A 25,336-nucleotide genomic window follows, 5' to 3' on the forward strand; every position below is an offset into this window, starting at 1 on the left:
TTACTATTTTTTGTATGGCCACACTAAAATATTTTTTTATCAAAATGTGCAGAATATTAGTACCTACAAACGCCTCATACATTCTAATGATATCAACAAAAGACAACAGCTTGAAATATTGCATACAAAAATACATATATATGAAAATTATTATTTTTTATATGGCAACACTTAAATATTTTTTACCAAAATGTGAAGTCTATTAGTACCTACAATCGCGTGATACATTATAACGTAGTCAAAAATTTACAACAGCTTGAAATGTGCCATACAAAAATGCACATGTATGAAAATTATTATTTTTTGTATGGCAACACTGAAATATTTTTTTACACATTGGTACAGTCTATAAGTGCCATTAAGCGCCTCATACAAAAAAATGACGTCAAATGGTGGCAACAGCTTGAAATCTTTGATAATCCTGTAGAAAATGCATTTGTATGAAAACATTTTTTTTGTATATGGCAACATTGGATTTTCGATTTTTTACATAGGGTCCATTTCAAATAAAAAATATCGCCCATACATTACTTATATGCTCTGTCTACGATTTCCGCCCACGTACTCAAAAAGTGAAAATCGTGAAAAAAAATTCTGTATCCCAGTGTTGCCAGTCGATTAAGACAAAAATGGTCAAATGTCATTACGGCACCCATAAAAAATAGTTTTGTGAAAAAATTTAATTAAAAATATTTCTCCTTCTACTTTTCACATTTTTGAATGAAAAGTTTCAAAAAATGTATGAACGATGAAAAAAAAACTTTACCTAGCAACACTTCGAGCCGAGCTCCATGACCGCCCAATACAAAGCGACTCGCTCAAATGTTGCCAACCTCAAAATATTTCACTTCGAAAAATTCATTTTTTCGTACATTTTACAAAATGGCTGATACAAGGTCCGCCATCTGGTTAAAAAAATATGACACTGCCATATGACAAAATTGAGGATACACTCCGGCCAATAAAATAAAAATGTCGAAAAAATATTAATAAAACCATCGCGCTACGGCCCCACAAACACACCTCGAAAAATGAAAGATTTCAAACTCAAATATCTCGGCGGCCATCTTGTTTTTCCAATTTTTTCTAATTTTATCGTAACAGTAGTCCCACAATTAGTCGAAAATGACACCAATCTCAGGTAGGCGCGCAGAATAAAAAAAAAGTTGAAAATCGCAGGAGGGCCGCCATCTTGAATTTTGTATGTTTCCCATTTTTCCCATAACCACCATAATATACCGAAAAAATATCTCATACATTATTACTACCCCCCACCAATAGTTTAGGCTGGGCTACTCGAAATGTCAAAAAAGTGAAAAAAAAATTCTAGCTCCCAGTGTTGCCAGTTAATTTGGATGAAAATGGTCAAATGTCATTACGACCCCCCTGACAAATACCCATGTAAAATATTTTCATTAAAAATGTTTCTCCTTCTACTTTTTACATTTTTGAATGGAAAGTTCCAAAAAAAGTATGAACGAAGAAAAAAAATCCTAAACCTGGCAACACTTCAAGTCACGCTCCACAACCGCCCCATACAAGGCGATTCGCTAAAATGTTGCCAACCTCAAAATATTTCACTTCAAAAAATGCGATTTTTCATACATTTTACAAATTGCCTGACGAACGATCCGCCATCTGGTTAAAAAATTAACTAAATCCAATTTGGTAAAATTGAGCATATATCCGAGAAAAAAAAAGAAAAAAATAAAAAAAATATTTAAAAAAACACATCAGTGCAACCCCGCGAACACACCTCGAAAAATGAAAAATTTCAAACTCAAGTATCTCGGCGGCCATCTTGTTTTTTCAACTTTTTCTAATTTCATCGTATCAGTCGCCCTCAAGTTAGCCGGAAACGATACCGATCTTGGATAGGTGCAAAATAAAAAAAAAAGTTGCCCAATCCAGCTCGGCCGCCATCTTGAATTTTGAAAGTTTCAGATTTTTCCCATAGACACGGAGGCAAATAAAAAATTCCACTCATACATCAAACCCACCCCCCACCACTCCTTCAGGTCGAGGAAGTCGATTTTTCGTAAAACTGAAAAAAAATTCCTGCGGCCAGTGTTGCCAGTCGACATCGACGAAAATGGTCAAATGTCATTACGACAGCCAAAAAAAATATTCCAGTGAAAAATTTTCATCAAAAATATTTCTCCTTCTACTTTTCATATTTTTGAATGAAAAGTTTGAAAAATTGTAAGAGTGGGGAGAAAAAAACTCAAACCTGGCAACACCTCGGACCGAGCCCCACGACCGCCCCGAACAAAGCAAATCGCTCAAACGTTGCCAACCTCCGAATATTTCACTTCAAAAAATCTGTTTTTTTCATACATTTTACAAATCGCCTAACAGACGACCCGCCATCTTGTTGAAAAAAAAAAATAAATCCGATTTGGCAAAATTGAGGATATATCCGAGAAAATTTTAAAAAATGGCAACAAAATATTAAAAATCCCAAGAGATACGACCTCCCAAAAACACCTCGAAAATTGAAAAATTTCAAACTCAAATATCTCGGCGGCCATCTTGGTTTTTCAAATTTCATCGTAACACCCACCCGAATATTATTCGAAAAAGAAACAAACATCAGCATAAAGTCAATAAATGGAAAAGTTAAAAATTTTAAATCGGCCGCCATCTTGAATCTATGGCATCTCATATTTTTCCCTTTGCCTCGGGGGGGAGAGGAGAAAACCCGCCATAGACAACAAAGTCGCTCCTCGCCGGCATCATGGAGAACGGCATGTCAGTCAGTCAGTGGTAAGTTCAGGATTATATATATATAATAATAATAATTACACATGCATTATATAATATATACATATATATAACTCATCGAGATGTTTGTTCGACTAAATGAGTAGTGTTACTGTGATAAAGATCAACGCCTCTTTGCGTTGATCTTTATATCTAACCGCTGAACTTTAGAGTACTGGAATTTTACTCATAGGTTTTTTTTTTTATAATATAAGAGTAGCCGACGAGCATGCAGTCCACCTGATGATAAGTGGCTACTGCCGCCCATGGACATCTGTAATCAACCCCAGATAGGATTAGATATTCCTACCTGAGGTCGGCCACAGATGCGCCGCTACCCCTGAGGACTAAGCTGGAACGCCTCGGAAAAGTCTGTCTCCCTTACCACACCCTTCAAACCGGAACACAGCAGCGCCTAACACTGCTGTTATTAGGTAGAAATAGGTGTGGCGGTGGTGCCGCCGGAGTCGAACCACAAAGGGTTCTACCACCAAATAATATATAAAGTATATAAAGGGTATATAAAGTATAGCGTAAATGAGCACTACGAGGATAAATAGGATAATATTGTTTGAACATCTTTTGATTTTGAAGCAGATACCTACTATGAAACTTTGTATTTGGCTTTGTGGATAAAAATAATAAAACGCCTATTTCACCGTTTTTGGAAATTCTACTTCAGCTTTTATAGTGCAGTCGGGTTTTTTGATTTTTAAATTAATTACTTGTTATTTGTAGTATTATATTATATTACTAGCTGACCCGGCAAACGTTGTGTTCCCATATAAATAAAAAAATGTTATGGGTGAACAACCCTTATCACTTAGGGGCATGAAAAATAGATAGTAGCCGGTTCTCAGACCTACTGAATATTCGGTTACTAATATTGTGACACGAAAATTTTATATATAAGATATACATTGTAAAAATTTCAAGCGTCTTTATTACGGTTCAAGATACAGGCCTGTAACAGACAGACAGACAGCGAAGGCTTAGTAATAGGGTAAAAATACCCTTTGGGTATGGAACTCTACAAATTATGAAAGGAAACCAAAATAATTATTTTATTGAAATAGTTATATTTATTGTCATATTATTCTAGACCTGAGAAATGAATAAAAAAGACTAATTTGTCGCTGGGTTGCTGGAAGCTTTGTGAGTTGATGTCGATACGTTTTCTGTTCAGTGGATTCATCTTGATAATGGATTCCGAATGTTTCTGTGGAAATTTAAAAATATATTAATAAATAGCATGCAAATGTAACAATGAATGGCAAAATAATGTCTTAAAACATATTTGGCTTTTATTGTATTTTTCAGTTATTTATTATTCATTATATTCAGTTAGTCATTAATTAAGTAGGCATTTTAAGTACCAGTCTCCCAGTTGGGCAGGGATCTCTTCACTGAGTGAGAGGAGTTAAGGCCACACTTATGGAAGGTTGGAGAACGAGAGAAGGTCCACTGTGGACATAGGTCTTCTTCATTTGGCGCGACTTCAAATGGCCCCTTGTTCTCGGGATCTAGCGGTTTCCTGGTGTCTTCTTGAGGTCGTCCACCTAGTGGATCCACCCCCACCCGTAATACTTCAAAATAATACAAATTCCGACTAACCTAGGACTAATTCTCGTCATCAGGGCACAGGAGGCTGCTAGGACTCTTCTCACAGATGAACGCGTACTTGTTCTCGCACCAGATATCGTCGAACATGCCGTTGCGATAGACGCCGCCGCAAAACTCTCCGGTGGTGGCGTTGTTCGGCTCACCTCCAGAAAACTTGTGGAATCCAGAGTCATGTAGTGTACGACCTGATTACGAAGAATATGATTCAGTGACTGTTAATTTAATTATCACTTGCTTAAACGGTGAAAGAAAACATCGTGAGGAAAACTGCATACTTGAGAAATCTTAAAAAAAACGTTTTCAAATGTATGTAAAGTCTACCAATTCGCATTTGGCCAGTGCGGTAGACTATGGCATGAATCTTTTCATTTTGAGAGGAGACCCGTGGAGGCCCGAGGGGACAGTAACGGGTTGATGGTTGACCGCTAATTATTGAATATTAATGAACGATAGAATAGAATAGAACAATAATAACAGCAGTGTTGAGCGCTGCTGTGTATGTGTGATTATGTGTGTTTGAAGAGTGTGTTAAGGAAGGCATAGTTATTCGAGGCGTTCCAACTTAGTGGTCAGGCGTAGCAACGCATTTGTGGCCGAACTCCTGACCTACCTGTAGAACCCCCTGATCTTATCTGCGGTTGATTGCAGATAACCATGAACGGCAGTGGCCCCTTCAGGTAGACAGCATGCCCATTACTTAGGTTTATATTATAGAATAAATACAGTAATTTTCTACAAACCCTCAATGGTGAGCCATTCTCCATGCTCTCCCCAGTCATGGAACCCAATGAATGCGATATCCTTCCAGAAGTTACCCAGCATGGAACCGCCTGGGTTCTTTGCAAACAGCTCCTTGATAACCTGAAAACAGTGGTAACGTAATGTGGATTACGTAAAATAAACGTAATATGAAACGTAACGTAAAAGCGTCATATGAATTTTCGTCGCATATTAAAGGTAAAGTCAAGGTTTTTCGTATGGAATCAACTTCTAAGAGAAAATCTCATTTGACTCCAGATAAATCTATTGTGGGCGGCCCTTTAGATGAGAGTATCAGATTATCTGCCACGAGAAGTGGCTAGACATCTTAAAGCAAGCTACATCAAGCCCAGGCAAAAAAATAACGACTGAAATCATTCCGCCAAGAGTGTAACGACAAAGAAGTAATGAAAGATTGGAAGGAACTCCATCTTAAGCTAACAGTCCCTTTTATCCTTTTAGCTTTTATGTTGCCCTTACCGTAGACTCAACTTCGCTGTTGAGGATGGTTAGGTAGGCACCCTCGGCGGCGCAGGCCATATATGCTCGGGACCAGGTGCGAGGCACTTTGTGGAACTTGTAACAGCTACCCGTACGGGCATCTAGGGTGTATTCTGAAATCAAAATATTATTTATTAATTTTTTACTTTATTATGCCTTAACTAAAACTGGTATAAAAGGCGGACTTAATGCTAGAAGCATTCTCTGCCAGTCTACATTTAGGCTAAGCAGACAACGTGCAAGGCGGTATTCGAATGTATAGGAAGAGTATACGTATATAATTATATGTGTATATAAAATAATTATACATGCATTGGGTTACAAAACAAACACACATAATATAATATATATAATTATACAAACAATAGGGTACTCTATAAGAAAAATGATGAACTGTAAATATAAGCTATAATACTATAATTTATCTAGAAAATATAATTTAATTCTCTTTTTAAAATATTTTTTATATTTAATATTGGTATTGTAGCATAAGTGTCATATCAATTTAAATACATTAGATATTGGCTTGAAACTTGGTGTGGTAAATGCATGTGATAAACTACCTTCTACTTTCACTTTAGGTTGTTGTAAGGGATAAGTTATCATCAGTATGAAACACGGCCTCTCAATCGGGGTTTCCTAGGTTTGAACCCCGGCCAAACGCCTTTGATTTATCAAAGACATGTTTTCTTATTTTTTAAAGCTAAAAGTATTAGAAATTAATTTTATTAATCATCGTGAGGAAACTTGAGAGTTAAATTATACCTTTAAAGTGAGTAAATAACTAAATAGCCAGTAGTAAATGACTGTACCACAAAGCAGTTGATTTAGTAATATAAAATTACTTACCATTGTCTATGGTACCACAATTAGTGAGTAGTACATTCTTTTGCGATTGCTTGTAGCAGATGTAGGGGAAAGGTTCGTTGCAGTTGACGTCAGCGAAACTGCTGTCTGCGAAGGTGGCTATGCAACTTTCGCTGTCATTGAAGTTGTCCGGCTCGTTCGGGGCCCATTTGTGAGGGATCTTCCAAAGGGGTACACCTGAATGGAAGATATATTTTAATATTTTTATTGATACCTGACCGATTCTTACAGTTATTATTATGTGATGCTTGTTTGTCAATAAAACCCGGTAGACGGTCTACCTGTATACGTTTAGACGCACAGCAGTGCATCCACCAAATTTCGGAAAAACACAATACATATTACATTACAGGGTGTTTTAAATTTGTGTATGTGATTGACGAAATCGGAAACTATATGGAAACGTGTACATCCTCGTCAAAAGGAGTACAGGACGCCCCCCGACCAGGTGGACTGATGACCTGAAGCGGATGGCGGGTAACCGCTGGATTCAGACGGCTCAAGACCGGTCCGAGTGGGGCAGATTATGGGAGGCCTATGTGCAGCAGTGGACTTTTAAAGGCTAATGGATGAATGGAAACGTGAAAATCGTTGTATTACACAATTTTATAAGCAAAGGTAAGAAAGGAATTATCATTACAACGTTTTCGCCATTTCTTAATTTCGGATTTGGCCGTTTACTCTTAAAAAAATTCACCCTGTAGGTATTATTGTTTACGATTACGTGTATGTAACTAATTGATTATTTAATTAATTTCATTGATCGATAACTAGACTATGGAGGAACTATCCCTATAACTATTTTAGTCTAATAATCAATAGCGAAGCGCTGTTGTGTTCTGGTTTGAAGGGTGTGGTGGGAGACATACTTTTTCGAAGCATTCCGGCTCAATCCTCAGGGGAAGCGGCGCATTTGTGACCGACCTCAGATCGCAGACTTAAATTTCGTCGAAGGTTCATTACAAATGTCCATAGGCGGTAGTAACCAACCAATAAATAATTGGCTAAGTACGAGACGAACTCGCACATGGAGGGTTCCGTACCACCAACATTTTTTTATTTTTAGTATTTGTTATTATAGCAGCCACTGAAGTAAATACATTGTGAAAATTTGAACTGTCTACCTATTACGGTTCAATAGATAAAGCGAAAAACGTCGATAAATAGCTGTTTCTTGTACGGCGACACCCATTTCTTTTTTATTTTTAGTATTTGTTGTTATAGCGGCCTTCATTATGTATCCTCTGTAAAAATTTCAAGTGTCTACCTATTACGGTTCCAGAGATAGAGGCCTGTGACAGACGGACAGTCAGCAAAGTCTTAGTAGGAGGGTGCCGTTTTAACCCTTTGGGTACGAAACCCTAAAAAAATATTGTAAAAAAATGGTATTATTTATGAATATTAAGTTAAACAAGCCTAATTAAGACACGTTCGTCACAATCATTTGTATAATTATGTTATGCTTATGATATGAAGATTTTCCTATCCAAGTCGGCTTTGTTAAGAACGGTTAGATAAATATTTCAGTATGGAAACCTTTTGACCCGCTCTTATTGATAGCTCGATAACACTAAAATAACTTACGTTATTTTTATCACTATAATTTAGATTTACTATTCTTTCTTATACGTCTAAATTGCTACCTATTTGTACCTAACTTTTTTTGTAACACACAGCAGCGCTTAACGTTGCTGTTATGAGGCAGTAATAGGTGTGGCGGTGGTGCCGCCGTAGTCGAACCACCTTCAAACACCTTTTTACCCATCTGCGGAGGGTAATATTTTTCGAGCGTATGTATGTATATTTTTCTGGCCGTCCGGCAGCACTAATGGCTTCGAGGAATATAACATATGAGCTGATGTTAGATCAGCCTAAATTGTGCAAGTAACATAGTCTATATTTTTAAGCAGATATGTTTTTGTTTTTATAATAATTCTCTTGTTAAGTATTTAACTATTTATGTTTTTACTTATTGCATAAGATTAAAATTAATATGGTTAATGGTAACCGTAAAACCATAAAAGCTACGCTACTTGATTGAAAATTTAAATTTTAATAGTTTATGTACCTATACTAGTCGCCCCTCGCAGTGGTCGAAATTACTTACTTATCATCTCTGCATATTTTTGAGTTATTTGATGAACATCGATTTAAAAAAATAGTTTACGTTTTTTATTTCGAAATAGCAAACGAGCATCAAGTCTATCTGACGCCTGCTGCCATCTGTGAACGAGATAACACCTACCTTCAATGGAGAAGAAGTCTCCTCTGGAGAAGGTGGCGTGGATGCCCGTGTACACTCCACACGTGGTACCCACTTCCTGTGATATTAGAGACTTCATTGCCTCTCTCATCCCATCGTTCAATGGCGAGGCCAGGTTGCCACCTGTGGATTGAAGAAATAAAAGTAGAATTTAGCAGACCATGACAATGAGGAAATAGATGGAATGGATTATGGTGCAGTTACGGAAAGACAAGTGTTTAGTATTGAAACAAAAGAAGGAATGCAGCCAGGTCCGGAGGCATGATCACCTTCTGCGACGTGATCATGTCTGCGAAGAAAGACGCCGAGCGAGCAAGGGAGCGCGCTGAACCCGCTCGGATGAGAAGTTGCCGCGGCCGTACTTAGCGGTCCTCGGTGCGATATCCCTGTAGTTCCGGGACAAGAATAGGGCTACGGTATCCCCTGCCTGTCGTAAGAGGCGACTAAAAGGGGGCTTCTGGGGTCGTGGGTGGCAAGAGTGGGCTCGAACCGCCCGGCCAAAAAAAAGCCAGGTCCGGAGGTTGGTGGCCTTAGGCTCCTTTTGTAACTAAGGAGCGGAGACCCCCTTTTCCGTCAAGTATAAAATAAAATAATTTCAACTTAGAATGTAGTGATTAGTTAAGTATTATCGGTTTAAATGCGAAAGGATACTGTTTTAAAAAAAAACTCTTGTGGCCTATAAATAAGCCCTGCTCTCCTCCAAATTCGGTCCTGGTGATTGCAAATATGCCGAGTATGCTCTTGGTTCGAAGAATATAATCTACACTGATAAAAAGACTAACTTATTTATCAGACCCTAAACTTCTGAATCTAGGACATGAAATTTGGACAATGATTCTGTTATTGCCATAGCCTAAGGGTTAATAGGATTTGAAAACGTGTCTGAAACATATTGTCAACCCCTATTTATTTTCAATCCCAACCCCGATTTTGAAGCCAACAATATAAAAATAGCATTATATTTCTATGCTATGGATTTCTAGTAAAATATAATAATAACCTTCGAGATGACATCTCAGCCGGGCCTCCCGCCAGTTCGCTGGTACTCTGTGTAGCTTCAGCCACCCATCGGCATTAGCGAAGTATGTGTAATCACATCGAAATCTCTTGCCATCTGGAAAAAAATATAGCTCCGTGGTCTTCAATGTTGGATAAGAATAAATCAATCGGTAATATGTAGCAAACATTTAGAGGTAAAATGTTTTAGATAAAGAACTCATAATACCTACTTGTTTTATAATATTAATAAGTAATCTAATAATAGTATTACGTAATACGATATATACTATGTAATACAAGTAATTTGTATACGAAAGCTACGTTGCTACGCCAAGTCTACCAAGTACGCCAAGTCAAGTTTTGAAGGTGGTAGAACCCTTTGTGGTTCGACTCCGGCGGCACCACCGCCACACCTATTTCTACCTAATAACCGCAGTGTTAGGCGCTGCTGTGTTCCGGTTTGAAGGGTGTGGTAAGGGAGACATACTTTTCCGAGGCGTTCCAGCTTAGTCCTCAGGGGTAGCGGCGCATCTGTGGCCGACCTCAGGTAGGAATATCTAATCCTATCTGGGGTTGATTACAGATGTCCATGGGCGGCAGTAGCCACTTACCATCAGGTGGACTGCATGCTCGTCTGCTACTCCTATATTATAAAAAAAAAAAAAGTCCATCAACTTATTATTTGATGTCAATCGATAAAAAGTATGAAGGTAGCAACATGTATTACTCACACATACACATCAATTTTGGGAATTCTTTTAATCTGACATTGTTGTATCTTTGATGTCCTATATCTGTCGTTGATCCTATTCGGTTTGAGATTGTCACATACTTGACATTATCGATATCGATCGATATGTGTTGTCTATAATCCACTTTGTTTTTTTTGATGTGAAACATCTATAGCCGCACGTAAAAAAGATTTCTGGCGTGGCGACGATTACCTTTAACTACATAGACAAATGTTCTATAAGGGACAGAGCTATTAGAACAATGTGATAAAAAAAGACAACTAGTGTTTGACCTTGCGTTTCAAGTGTACGCAAACGTAAATATTGACCATGGAATATAGTGACCAATGATTACTTCAGTCAAAACGGGACATCGATTTTTTTATGTCAAATACTTTTTACTTGAAAAAATATAGTTAGAAATAATAAAAAACACGCTTTTGTGATAAAATTAACTAAAAAGTAGAAAATAATTTTCAATCTAGGAATCATTTAAGGAAAAGTAAATAGTATAATTGTGCAAAAAATGTGGGGCGCTTTATGAAAACTGATAAATGGAGCACCCCATGTTTTTTTCACAATTATAATATTTACTGTTACTTAATTGACAATGGCAACGGTTCATTTCGGAGACAACGGCACGAAGCATCGAAAAAAGGGACTGTCCCGTTAAAAACGGGACGTATGGACGTATATTTCTCATTGATACTCATGCTTGTCAAAGACAATGAAATAATGGAACAGAAAGTAAAAAATGTCCAGAACTGTCGATAATAGTTTTAGTACATCGTTTACGTAGAAATGTTATAGTACAGTTTAACTAAATAAATTATTATTATATAAATATATAATTTGATGAAAGAATGTATCTATACAGATGTATCGACTGGTTTAAAATATACGATTTAAAAATTGTTTATATTTATTATCGTATATTAGTAAAGATTACTCACTCCTAACAAGAAAATGTACCCAGTTTTGAGAATTGAAATAGTTGCGTAAAAAAGTTTTGCCACGTCTCCGTGCTAAAATGTCCCTAAAATATTTGAAATAATTATTTATCTATTATGTAAATTACGCAGAATTAGTCATTTATTTGTAAATTTTCTCTAAAAATGTTTTTATTTGTCAAGAATTCAAAAAAAACTTACTAATAAGCCGTTTGTGGCTTCATTCAATTTCAAGGCGGCGAAGTATCTTTACTAATTTATGTTTATTATTTTCAGTTTTATTTTACACACGACCATTAATTGCAAAGTTCTGTACATTTTATAAATGTACTAGCTGACCCAGCAAACATTGTGTTGCCATATAAATAAAAAAAATGTTAAGGGTGAACAACCCTTATCACTTAAGAGATATGAAAAATAGATAGATAGTAGCCAATTCTCAGACTTACTGAATATGCATATAAATTTTGATGAAAATCAGTAAAGCCGTTTCGCAGGAGTACAGTAACTAACATCGTGACATGCGAATTTTATATAATCTTACCGTGGTCTTTTTGAGGATTAATTTCTGGCTATACAAAGATTGTTTATTAAATTATGTTTAGGTTAATTTATTCAATTAAAGAAATTTTAAAATACCGTATACTATCCTATATAAATTTTATGGTAATATTTTTTATTATTTACCACAGATATCGAAGAAAATTTAGAGATTAGGATACAGAATTTCCCATATATCGATTTTATTTTATTAAAATAAACTATAAAAAGTTATATTTTGACTAAAACACACTAATATAAAAATTAAGCAGTGGGATCTTAAACTATAACATACACGTATGAACATCGTGAGCTTCAATAAAATGTCACTTCTGTTCTGTTGATCTATGGTCATAGATCAATGAAAATTTTTTCATTGATCTATGACAGTTCAATTCAATCAATGAAAGTTTTTTGTCAATGAAAGTGATAAAGACGCAAAATGCATGAACATGCATTCATTCATTGACAAAAACATACTTTGTCTCTTTCTGGTTACTCATGTAATCATGGCGGATCGAACACGAAAAATAAACAAAATTTAATAATTTCTCTTTATTTACGTGTGATAGGTGATTCCATGAAGCTTGTTTCTTTTTCGAGCATAATTTTTGCATTTACGCATTGCACAAGAAGGCATTTTGAGGCTTAAAATTCAAAATAATGACGTTTAACGTGTTCAGTGACATTAGTGTGTATTACTACGCCGCGCGAGAGCGACTGGAGTCGTTTTAACTCGTTTTACACCACTTGACGTATTTTGTATGTTTCAAGCGTTTCAAGTTTTGCCCGCTTGCGGCGTAACTTCAGGTTATAGATCAATGCTTGAAAACAAATTATTTTTCTAATAATAAAATGTCTGACCGTGATAATTTAGAGAGTGAAAGTGATCAGCCTCCTGCAAAGAAAGCAAAATCACACTATGACACACCATCAAGTCATCAGTAAGTTAATTATTTTTTTATAATTAAAGTATGCATTTATCTGTGCATTAAGCACGCGTATATTTGGTGTGTTTTGAGCGCCAGCAAATGTAAAATCTACTATCTTGGTAGATTAAAATTCACATAAATTTCATTGCATACAATGTTTTTAAATTATTAATTAATTTTAAATTCTTTTCTGCATATTACTTTTACAAAATAATGTCGATGTTTCACATCTGCCAGGCGTCCCGTGACGGCTCACATTTTTTTTTAAAAAGGCCGAGCTTTTAATATACTTCTACAATTAACAATTACATTTAATAACAATTAACAATTATATTTAATAGATCTTGTTGGGATTCCGCCATATTTTTAATAACATAATTTAATGATAACATTTTTTTAAATTTACAAGTGAAACATATTATGAATGTAAAAACACAACCATTACAAACTAAAAAAGGAACCAAAAATGATATGACCTTTTAATAAAAAAAAGAAAATTTAAATCAGTGTAGTAACATTCGATTTGTTTAAGACTATAAAAAGGTCTTGGTTTTCTAGGAAAAATGCCAAAACATTTGAAATTTTCACCGAATTGGGCTCATGTGAAACTAGCCGCATATAATGCCGTTTTAATCATGTCGATTGGTTAAAAATCGAATGTATATTATAAAATATTACATAATAAATGTATATAGAATCAAATATATATAATAATATAAAAAAAAAATACATAATGAATAGTTAATTTTGGCAAGTCGATTAAAATACAAATAAAAGTAAAGTTAATAATTACCTAATACTGCTACCGTGCACAAGAATATTAAAAAAATAATCGATCTCATAATTGACTGTTTAAGAACTGCTAATTACTCCGATCGCGTTTACTTATATGTGTACTCGTGCTACTGGTAAATCCCGCGATTACGAGTAAATAAGCTTTTTATAACAAACGTGAAGACAAGACTACTTGTGTAGTATCCAAGTTTGTGTGATTTAAATTGAGATCGTATCCAGCCGCAGTAATATTACTGTTTAAAAAATATCGTTTTACTTTTCTTTTTACTATTTTCATTGTATGTCGTCGTTTATGATGGTTGACATCGCCTCCATAGATCATACTTGCGAATTATAAAGGCATTGAAAGGTGGTAGAGCCTGTGTGGTTCAACAGGCGAAGTACTGCCGTCACAGCCATTACTATAACAGGTTTGCGTTTCGAAGGGTGTGGATCCAAACAGACATATGAGGCGACAATCTTAGTCCACAGAAGTTGTACATTTGTGATTGATTTCAGGTAGAACGTTTTCTATACTTGTTTTGTTCTATAGTCATCCAAATTTCGGGAGTAGAGGACCTTTTTTTTGTTTACGAGGGGTCACCTTCAACCTTCAAAAGGTACTCGGTGCCGTGGGAGCAACGCAGGGTTATGTGGGATTCCTACTGCACTAAAACCCCCCGGTGGCCGTCCTCGGCGCTGCGTAGAGGGCTCCGGTATCTCCAAAGGAACGCAACCGGAGTCCTCTTAGTATGTTGCCCCGTCGGGCTCCGCCCAGGTGAGCCTGAAGCTCGCCACACCTACATTATATTTTTATGTATCGGAGTTGTTTGTAAATATAAGATACTTATAAATAATGAACAATTATTTACTTAACTAGAACTAATTTAAAAATTTGGTGTGTAAGAACTGTTCTTTTGTTGTTAATCACCGTCTCGTCACGTTAGGCCAAAACGTTCCCCGTTATCAACGTAGTGACGATACACAGTTAAATATGTCTTTTGCAGATAAGTCAGCCACAGGTTATCATCAAATGTCGCTATATCCAGCAGAGCGTAATTTCACTAAAATATTAATTGGGTATATTTATTGTGAAGTCCAGAATCCGATGATGTGGGGTTTTCAACTAAATAATACTAAAATGAGCAGTCTAAATGATGGCCTGAGCCTGGCCTGAGGTCATTGCCGCCGATGAACATTGGTAATCATCCCCAGATAGGATTAGAGTTCTATCTACGTCCAGACACAGATTCTTATAACTGTTTATTGGGAGCAATCTACATGATATTGAATAATTGGTTTGGTTGTTTTAGTCAACTATACATAAAATTGTATTTTATTAAAAAACTTGCCTTTTCTTTAAGTAAGCCATCTATCACTTCTTCCAAGAATTTGATACATTTAAGGGAGATCATCTAAGGGCGTAATAGTACTACAGTATGTGTTTTTTTTTTCAAAATCGGTGACCAATTCGTATTAGTACTTTTTTCCTTATCGTTATAGTTTTTGGATTTCGTCATCGACACACACTTAAAAATACACCCGTATATTAATACAACGTCCTTCTTACCTGATTGCGGAGTGTAACGTTTTTCGAACGTATCCCATTAAAAATAAGTAAAAGAAATCCCATTCATTGCCACATCGGTTACAACTCTTAAGCCTGCGGAGGGACATAGGTTCCCTCTGCGTGTTCTACCGGCTTTACAATGGTGTGTGTTCTGAGGAACTGTTCGATCTAGTACCTACTACATCCTTCCTTCATCGCACTACTCGCCGAAGGATGAGGTTCCATCTACATCCATCTTCATCATCATCCACGGTTCGGTTTGCACGGTCATTTTTGCCGCGTACGTGCTAAATCTGGAATGAACTTTCTCCTGAGTATTCCCTCGGGACTATGACATGGGGTTCTTCAAGAGGGGTGTAAAAGAACTCTCCTTCAAAGCCGGCGATGCATTGGCAACTCCTCTGGTGTTCTAAATGTCCTTAGGCGACGGTGACTGCTTTCCATCAGGTAGTCCGTCTGCCTTATCGTTAGGTTCAATATAAAAAAAAAAGTCCTACAGCTCAAACGGTTTGACAGATTTTAACATATTATGAGGTATCGTTGCATTCGTCTTAATTCTGTAGGCTATATTTTTAAGCAGTCGGGTTTTTATTTTTATTTTATAATAAGTTTATAGGTTCTTTTTCAAATTTTCCTGTTATGCCTAAACAATATATTTGAGGCGATGATTATATATAAAGATTAATGCTGAGAAGAAATGATAAAGGAATGAGCAAATAAATGATAACATTGTAATATCTAACTGTTTACTTAAGAAATTGATAAAACCTAACGTCATCTTACTTTTCGTTTATTTAACACTGATAAGATACCCATTTATATGCTAAAACTGTTAGAAACCAATATATAAGCATATGTTTGTTTTAAATTTTGAAGTTGCTAAGGAACATGTCTTTTTATAGCTATACCTAACGATAAGGCAGACGGGCTACCATGTGGCAAGCAGTCACCATCGCCTATGGACATTTGCAATACCAGAGGAATCGCCAATGCATCGCCTTTGAAGGAGAGTTATTTTTGAACCCATCTTGAAGAGCCCCATGTCATAGCGTTTAGGGCATACCTCAGGAGGAAGTTCATTTCACATTTTGCACGTATGCAAATGCAGTACGAGATGCAGTTACTTATTTGATGATAAGTAAATGGTCGCGGGTGGCAAGGAAGCTTGAACCGACCGTTAAGCGACCCCGGGAAGAACGGCGGTATGTGCTGCATACAGTCGTACAAACTACATGGTTTGGTGAGTTTTATGCTCACCAGGGTAGAGCCCGACGTGGCAACACGCGTAGAGGACCCCGGTTTCGTCCCTTTGGAGATCTCGTAGTCCTCAAAGCAGTGTCGAGGACGGCCACCGGGTGGGATTTAGTACGGTAAGAAAGTAAGAATCGCACATAACTCCGTTTTGCTCCCACGGCACCGGCTACCTTTTGAAGGTTTTTCCCTCGTTAACAAAAAAATAAATCTTCAATATATAAAACAATTCAAGTTTATTACACTATTAGAAATGTCGGTATATTTTAATAAGTTAATTAATTAAATCGTATATCTATCTAGCGTCGTTGTCGTCACTGCAATTGAAAGATATTTTATCTGAAAATATTGATATAATGTAGATATTGTCATCGTGTATTCACTCAATTTTGAGATTTTCAAGATGAAAGTTGGTTTCGAAATTATTTTAGTTTTGTTAATTTACATGTCGACAACACTTGGTAAGTGAAAAGGTAGGGAAATGCTATTATTAAAATCAATACAAAAAAACTAAAAACTTTTAATGGTTTGCATAAAGTACATAAAATAAACTTTAATTAAGTATATGCTACTTATTAGAAAATACTTTGTTATTACGTTAAAATGTTGGGTAAGATTTTTCCATAACATAAGAAGGAAGGTCGAGAGGTCCCTTGAGGCACACCCGCCTTTGTGGTTCGCCTTCGGAGGTGCCGCTACATCTATTTCAACCTAATAACAGCAGTGTTATTAGGTAAAAATGTGATTGTTATGGTTTACATTGCAATGCCCTAGCAGGGCATGTCCGAATGTCCTATTTGTAACATTATAATTATGTACGAGTACTATATGCATGAGCAAAAAAATTTCAATTTGAATTTGACATATTTATCCCAGGTATTCCAAATTAGTGCTCAGGGGTATTTGTGGCTGAAGACAGTTCAGGTTCAGGGTTCTCGTCTGGGGTCAATTACTGAAGTTAGATATGGGATAGTATAATCTATTAATCTTTACCTACGTACAGGTTAATAGATTATTTATTATTATGCCGTTATGGAATAGAAAAATAAAGAATAGCATCATGAAAATTCCGGATAATGCGAATGGACTGTGGAACTTTACCAATTAGTAAATGACGTGACCGAATACAACCTATACTAAGGAAGACACTTCCCAGCTGGGATGACGATGAAAATAAGAAAGAAATAGTAACGCATCGTACCTTCTCATTTTGAGAAGCTCCACAGGCCCATTAATGGAACATTTTCATTAGCAAGTCTATTCTAATTTTTATGGGAATATTCTTGTTGATATTACGGTCTTTTAAAGGTTATCTTAAACACAGGGAGGAAATACCGATGTGACTATTCGTATTTTGCTGATGCTGAAGGGTGGCTGAAGGTCAACCCGATCCCAGCGAATTGGTTCGAAGCAAGGTTAAGATGTCATCTCGAAGGTATGCACTTTATTTTGTTTTTTTTTTACCTATAAAGCGCATATAGCTTGTGTAGGTCTCAACTACAAAGTTAAGCAAGATCACGCGCGGTCAGGAATTGGATGGGTGACCGTTAGTGGAAATGTTACGTGAGCTTTCGCATTTCGGAAGGAACGTTAAATCGTCGATCCCCGTGGCTTTCTACTACCCTAGAAAATCAGTAGTGTCGTCTGTCGGATAGTACTAGAGCCCACGACCAAAATTTTTGTCTCAAAGCAATACAGCCACATCAAATTGATAGATTTGATTATTTCTAACTTGAAAATACCAATATTAGACTTTTTCGCGTAGCGGTTGACCGGACTGAATTTTCAAAAATGTCAACTAATTTTACCGAACTGTAACATAGCAATCTGTCTGATTTTCTGACTGTAGTAAAATAATAGGTCTAAGATACCGAAAACATATTTTATATTCAGAAGTCAGTAGTGTAGCGAGAACCTAAAAAATCAACAATCAGACAAAAAAAATTGATGATAACAATCCGTCTGAAAATATTCTTTACGGGTAAATTAGGGTTAGTTGATGTGAAAAAAATATTTTCACAAAGAAATTTGGATGCATCAAATTTTTAAATCATTCTAAATATATTAAAGAATTTTACCGGTCGGTATCATAGCAACTGAATCTGTCTGAAAATCGTTGAACGTGATGAAATTAATTATCCAGATATAAAAAATATATATATCAGAAAAATTCAGTGTAGCACCTCCTTTATCAGACAACTTATCAGATATTGGAGTCTATGTTACAAGCCAATGGATAAACCTTAAATATGGATAAATGGATAGACCTTGAAATTGTTAGATGATGATGAAGAGGGAGCTCACCTGAAATCGTTAAACTAAAGTTGAAAGACTGAATTCAATGGCACACAGGGAAACTGGAATGAAGTAGAAAAATAACGGTTTATTTAAAGTTATAAGGGTTAACGTATTTAATCACTGTCAGTATCGGAATCATCATCATCGTAATCACTGTCGAGGTCACTTGTGAGATCTTCAATATGGCCTCCTATAAAATAAATATCATTGGTAAAAATCACGAACTTATTACCTCGTGAGCGTAAGAAGCGCTCAGGCATTAGCTATTTTTTTTGACATTTTCAAAAATTCGCTTCAGCTATATACTACGCGCAAAATGTCTGAAAACCAACTTATTTGTCATAAAATCTATGTACATTTCCAATATTAGACGTTTTGCTATGATACCGACTATCTTTTTTGGACACAGCAGAAATACCCTCCCACGCAATTGCTACACTTTTGACCATTACTCTACACCTAGTCGGGTTCAGAATCATATAATCTAACGATTTTATACAGTTTCGGCCGTATTGCTATGATACATGGTTCTGGTCTTGAGCTCTAGTACATATTAGTAGGTAAGTTTGAAAGGCGAAGAGGGTGTTGTGACTTATCTGGTTCTCATTGGTGGAAGTCGCCACTTACCATCAGGTGGACTGCATGCTTGCTTGCTATTTCAATATTTAAAAAAAATATAACTCGCAGGTGGAAGCTAATTAATTTTAACTCTTGATTATTTTATTAAGGGCAAAGTGTAAACCATATTTTATATTTTAATAGGAAATAATTATGAGAAAGAACACTATTTATTCATCATACATTGTTTTCTAGGAGGAAAACTCGCATCTCCCTTGACAACGGGCCTGAGTGAGTCAATGATGAAGTACATTGATGGGGAAGTGGACCGCAGGTGGGGGGTATACACCGGGATCCACGCCACATTCTCCAAAGGAGATTACTTTTCTGTAGAAGGTAGGTACGAGAACGAGTATAGGCGCTTGTTTATAGGAACGACAACGGCACGGCACGGCGGCGGCATCAAAGACTACCTAAACGACGCAAGTGTACGTACTTTTCGTATCAAAAGGTATTTCGCGTATCAAAAGGGAGAGTTAAGCTCTTACAGACAAGATTCTTATTGATTGAATTTAGAAGTCTGCGCTCATTATTACACGCTGTTAACGTCATCATCCAGCGAAAATCGTAATCGCCGACTTCAGAGCTGTGAACTACATCAACATTTATTTCATTTATTTTTTTTACGTTTTAGTCGGTTGTATTTTTGTTGTAATTTTATAATAGTAAGCGTACTTTGTGTTTAAAGTTAAACAAAAAATAAATTGGTAAGCCATAAATAGTGCAAGAAATGCTATGGACAATATATATATTTGATTTTAATCCAGGGGTGCCACTTTCGAGGATGGTCATCAAATGGGCTGACAACGAGCCGGACAACTTCAACGACAAAGAGAGCTGCATCGTGATGCTGCACGACGGAACCCTGGCCGATGTGAATTGCAACGACACCTTCCCCTACATCTGTTACTGGAAGTCTGACGAAGATTTCTCCTTAAACGAATGTGGGACTGTTGATGATGGTAAGTGTGAAAGTCAGCGTTGTGTTTCGAAGATATGCTGTTGAGGTACGTTATAGTGATCGAACTAAAACAAAGGTAGTAGAACCCTCTGTGGTTCGGCGAAAACCACCGCCATACCTATTTCTACCTAACAACATAACAGCAGTTCTAATAACAGCAGTGATAAGCAATATTTTGTAATGGTTTGAAGAGAGACATACTTTTCGAAGCACACTGTCCTCAGAGGTAGCGATGTCCATAGAGATTATCTTTGTAAATTTTGCTATCATAAAAATAAATATTAACTTACAAAAACCTAATTTAAAATGACACTCCTCAAATCTGTGTTCATAATTTTATAGTAATATATAAAAAAGTAGGTGTGGCAAATGTGGTAGAACCCTCCTTGGCTCGATTAAGGCGGTATCGCTGGCTCACATACCTAGGGCAGAAATCTAAAATTATTTAAATATCTGTCTCACCTGTCGAACCTTGAACATTTTGTGTATTGTTATGGTGAGCGTTCCGCCACGTGGGATTATTTTTATTCATTTATTTTATTATATAAGAATGGATAAAAACCATTGCAGAATATAAATTGGACACGCGGACCGGAAAATGTTATAAGTTCCACAAAATCCCTCGTACGTGGTCCCGCGCGTACATGGCTTGTGCTGCAGAAGGCGCTCACTTGGTCATCGTCAACAGTGTTACTGAAGCTAAGGTATCTTTTATACAATGGAAGTAACTATTCATTCGAAGCGTACATTAAAGATAGAAGGTAGAAGTCTTTGTGGTTCGACTCCAGCGGCACCACCGTCACACCTAATTCTGCTTCATAATCGCGTTCAGCGCTGCTATTTTCTGGTTTGAAGGGTGTGGTAAGGGAGACAGGCTTTTCGGAAGCGTTCCAGCTTAGTCCTCAGGGTAAGCGGCGCATCTGTGGCAGACTTCAAGTAGGAATATGGAATCCTATCTGGGGTTGATTACAGATGTCCACGGGCGGCAGTAGCCACTTACCATCAGGTGAATTGTATGCTCATCTGCTACTCCTATATTATACATGGCCTTGAGGGTATATGGTAACATTGGCGCTTAGCAGTCTAAGTGATCATAGTGATCAGTTAACATATTACTATCCCACTTCTGGGCATATACCTCTTCTAGTGAGGGGTTTTGGCTTCGTCCATCCATCGTGTGGGTTAACTGCAGAACGGTGGTATTCAAATACGTTTTAAAGGTTTTTCATATTTTTTATTTAACTTTTAGACTTGAAAATTGCCTCGTGATTTTTCTTCGCCGTTGGATAATAATTTATACGCATATTTCTGAAAATCTGAGGTCTGGGATTCGAACCTCCGAAATCTCCTGATTAAGAGGTAGAGCTTCTAACCATTAGGCAGGCTATAACTCTTTAAACAACGGATAGGTGAACGCTGGATTTTGAAAATTTTGTATTGATTGATAAGTTTACATTAAAATTATTCTTCCAGGTGGTAAGGGAACTCTTCGCCAAATATCCAGGTAACTCCATGGTGGGTAACTTCTGGAAGGACGTCGCTTTCGTCGGTTTCCACGACTGGGGAGAACATGGAGAATGGATCACCATTGATGGTAGGTAGAAAATTAACATTCCTTTTATTGTCTAATGTAACGATTAAGCAGACGTGCTACCTGATCAAAAGTAGTCAACGCCGCCTATGGACATTTGCAACACCAGAGAAATCGCCAATGCATCACCGGCTTGGATGAGCTCTTTTTGCACCGTTTTTGAAAAGCCCCATGTCATAGCGCTCCGGTAATACCTCAGGAGGAAGCTTATTCTACATCTTACACGTACGTGGCAAGAACGTCTGTGCAAACCGAACCGTGGAGGACTGCCACAAGTCCAGCTGATGTGGAAGGAACTTCATTCTTCGGCGAGTGGTGCGATGGAGGAATGGTGACGTGGGCCCTAGGTGAAATAGTTCCTTGGAATCCGTTGTAAAACCGGTTAAGTTGGCATTGAGGCGCCCCTGCCCAGAGATGCGAGCAGTACTTGTGGCGACTCACTTGCGCCATATAAAGCAGAAGGAGATTTAGCGTTATTTGACATTACCTTCAGAATATTAAAACATAAAACGCTTTCTACCTTTTGAAGGTGGTAGAACCCTTTGTGGTTCGACTCCGGCGGCACCACCGCGACACCTATTTCTACCTAATAACAGCAGTGTTAGGCACTGCTATGTTCCGGTTTGAAGGGTGTGGTAAGGGAGACTAACTTTTCCGAGGCGTTCCAGCTTAGTCCTCAGGGGTAGCGGCGCATCTATGGCCGACTTCAGGTAGGAATATCTAATCCTATCTGGGGTTGATTACGGATGTCCATGGGCGGCAGTAGCCACTTACCATCAGGTGGACTGCATGCTCGTCTGCTACTCCAATATTATAAAAAAATATACACATATTCCTACACTAGGATTCCCTGTATCGTGGATGCTATGGACACACAGAGACAAATACACAAACACTCAAACACAGAAACATAAAATCTAAATTCATAATTTAGATTTCTGTGTCTGACTGGGGATTGAACCCTCTGCGTTCATCTGAATATTGCATCAAAAATCAGTTGATAGGATCTGTTCCTCAATAGTAATAGTTCTAGCGAGAATATTCCCATATCCGAGGGATTTTAGTATGCATATTGTAGGCTTCAGAAAGCCAAATACAAAGTTTCATAGTAGGTGACTGCTTCAAAAACAAAAGATGTTCAAACAATATTATCATATTATATCCTCGTAGTGTTCATTTACGGTAATAAAGAACCTATGTGTAAAATTCCAGCACGCTTAAGTTCAGCGGTTTCCCTTTGCGTTGATCTCTGGCACAGCAACTCACTCATTTAGTCAGACAGTCATCTTGGTGTGTATATACGAGTATATATGTACTAGCTGACCCGGCAAACGTTGTGTTGCCATATAAATAAAAAAATGTTAAGGATGAACGACCCTTATCACTTAGGTGTAAAAAAAAAATAGATAGTGGCCGATTCTCAGATATATAAGATATATTATATAATGTATGTGTAATCTCCTCTTAATTTCCTTTATTTTGACACCCTACTCGATAGGTTTAGTTAACTTTTTTAAAACGTGTTACTATATCGCGAAAAAATTCACTATTTACGGTCTATAAAATTTATAACTTCAGTAAATCAAAGTTTCGGTCATTATTTTACCTCGCTAGGGGCACTGATTGGAAATTGTATGGGCAACTACGTAAATAAATATCATATTTGTCAAATCGTAGAAACTCATGGTAAGGTTACAGTGGACGCCATGGCACCCGCGAGCGTTTACGCGCTTAATTCGTAATTGGTATAAAATGCTATTATTTTCGTTAATACTGAATATATTCCCGAAATAATACTATTTTTGAAATCAGTACACATGTACCTACGAGTACATTATAGAAGGGGATTTAAAAATTGTCATAATGCCCATTACAATTCAAGCCTAACCTATTCATAACGAGCTGCGCCTGCGACTTCGTTGGCGTGGGTTCTGAGTAATAACGCCAATTGTACAACGCCATCATCTATCGAGCTCAAGGGACACAAGGGTAAACTGAAATGTTATAATAAATTTTAATAGCTTTTCAGAGATACGGACTATATTATTAATCCACTGAATTCAATTCAGAAGTTTTGGTTTCAAACACATAGACAAATAAAGTAAAATGATAAAATTGCTATTATTTAAAATCATTGTACAGATACGTGAAGTTGCATTCTTATTAAATGAGGCGCTCTCCAAATTGGTGAAATAGCGAAATTTCAGACAGGTCAGTGAAGCTGGACAGGAGTAAGAATAAAATAATCGATTAAGTGTAATTGTAACTAACTTGTATCTCATAAAGATTATATTTATAAGGATGGCAGTGGAGGATGAGGACCAATATAGAGATTAATATTTAGTGCTATAATTTTATCTCCTCAGGTACACCGCTAGCCCAGGCTGGTTATAGCCAGTTCTCTGGTGGCGAGCCCAACAACGCCACCACTGGGGAGTTCTGTGGCGCCATCTACCGGAACGGCATGTTCGACGACTTATGGTGCGAGAATAAACACGCATTCATTTGTGAGAAGAGTCCGGATAGTTTAAAGTGCTTCAAAGAACCCTAACCTAATATTTCAAATTCACTTAATTGTGTATGTACTTATGAGCCATACAAACATCTATTACCTATATTTGAATATAAAGGATATATGTGATTGATCATTGATACCTCATACCAAGTGTGAATTAACTAAGTTTTGACATGTGTACCTTTACGGTAGCATTTGATTGAACTTTATGTATCTTTATTGACCTATTGTATTAAATGCTTTACACAATAAAATAAATAAATAAATATAAATAGATGTACTCATTATGGATATAAAATAAAAACTTAAATGAAAAGAATAAATATGAATCGCCTATATAAATACGCCTTGTAAAATGTAATTATATTTATGCAATATATTTTATTCAACTATTCTAAACATGAATAAGTCCTTCGAGCTTCGAGTCCCAACATGCGCTGCTATGTTTTGTGTTTCTAACTGCTCAACTGCGTCTGTTCCAACTGTTTCAACTGCGTCTAACGCTCGAATTTAGAAAGAAACTAGTACCATTACAAAAACAATAGGTGTCCTTAGCAACGTCTCGTATTATATTAAAAACCACATAGTCGTTTGGGTTGAATGTGCATGAAATAATGGCATACCAACCGAAAATACATACGCTCGAAAAATAAGGGGTAAAAAGTAAATTTATTTCGCGACGAACACATATACAATATTACGCACCAAGTAAACCAATACAAAATTTTAAATATTTTTATGGCAATAAAATTATTGGCTTGCGTTCTGATTCAAATGGTAGCAAAAGTAGCCTTAGTACTTAGCCTTAATCTTAATTTCTACTCTACTTT

The 25,336-nt window shown here is 36.8% G+C and overlaps 2 protein-coding genes across 4 annotated transcripts; one reads left to right on the forward strand and one right to left on the reverse strand.

Moving 5' to 3' along the window:
* Positions 1-3,827: 3,827 nt before the first annotated feature.
* On the reverse strand, positions 3,828-13,842 carry LOC140744566 (C-type mannose receptor 2-like). 3 transcript variants are annotated; one of them, XM_073076207.1, is made up of 8 exons: positions 13,722-13,842; positions 9,777-9,890; positions 8,759-8,899; positions 6,496-6,690; positions 5,626-5,759; positions 5,127-5,247; positions 4,378-4,571; positions 3,828-3,982 (listed from the first exon to the last, which is right to left on the reverse strand). In XM_073076207.1, the coding sequence occupies exons 1-7, from the start codon at positions 13,768-13,770 to the stop codon at positions 4,384-4,386; spliced, it is 942 nt and encodes a 313-aa protein (XP_072932308.1). In that variant the 5' UTR covers positions 13,771-13,842; the 3' UTR covers positions 3,828-3,982; positions 4,378-4,383. The 3 variants fall into 3 exon arrangements, with proteins under 3 accessions (XP_072932308.1, XP_072932311.1, XP_072932310.1); XM_073076210.1 differs by lacking the exon at positions 13,722-13,842 and adding an exon at positions 10,513-10,598; XM_073076209.1 differs by lacking the exon at positions 13,722-13,842 and adding an exon at positions 10,507-10,580.
* Positions 13,843-16,922: 3,080 nt separating this feature from the next.
* LOC140744570 (uncharacterized) lies at positions 16,923-24,790 on the forward strand. Its single transcript, XM_073076215.1, has 7 exons — positions 16,923-16,984; positions 17,848-17,958; positions 19,635-19,775; positions 20,207-20,401; positions 20,971-21,104; positions 21,874-21,994; positions 24,358-24,790. Exons 1-7 carry the CDS (start codon positions 16,927-16,929, stop codon positions 24,540-24,542), a joined length of 945 nt encoding a protein of 314 aa, XP_072932316.1. The 5' UTR covers positions 16,923-16,926; the 3' UTR covers positions 24,543-24,790.
* The last annotated feature ends 546 nt before the right edge of the window (positions 24,791-25,336 follow it).

This window comes from Epargyreus clarus, unplaced genomic scaffold (genome assembly GCF_041222505.1).
Source record: "Epargyreus clarus isolate Ecla_fem2 unplaced genomic scaffold, WU_Ecla_fem_2.2 ptg000008l, whole genome shotgun sequence".
Lineage (NCBI taxonomy): Eukaryota > Metazoa > Arthropoda > Insecta > Lepidoptera > Hesperiidae > Epargyreus > Epargyreus clarus.

What these genes read in the sequence shown, in the direction of transcription:
- LOC140744566 (XM_073076207.1), bottom strand. Translation starts at nt 13,770, where the DNA reads ATGAGATCGATTATTTTTTTAATATTCTTGTGCACGGTAGCAGTATTA. An exon ending in GTGCACGGTAGCAGTATTAG is followed by an intron (nt 9,891 to 13,721) that starts GTAATTATTAAC and finishes ATTTTTTTCCAG; the next exon opens with ATGGCAAGAGATTTCGATGT. An exon ending in AGACTTCTTCTCCATTGAAG is followed by an intron (nt 6,691 to 8,758) that starts GTAGGTGTTATC and finishes TCTTCCATTCAG; the next exon opens with GTGTACCCCTTTGGAAGATC.
- LOC140744570 (XM_073076215.1), top strand. Translation starts at nt 16,927, where the DNA reads ATGAAAGTTGGTTTCGAAATTATTTTAGTTTTGTTAATTTACATGTCG. An exon ending in GTTAAGATGTCATCTCGAAG is followed by an intron (nt 17,959 to 19,634) that starts GTATGCACTTTA and finishes ATTGTTTTCTAG; the next exon opens with GAGGAAAACTCGCATCTCCC. An exon ending in AGATTACTTTTCTGTAGAAG is followed by an intron (nt 19,776 to 20,206) that starts GTAGGTACGAGA and finishes ATTTTAATCCAG; the next exon opens with GGGTGCCACTTTCGAGGATG.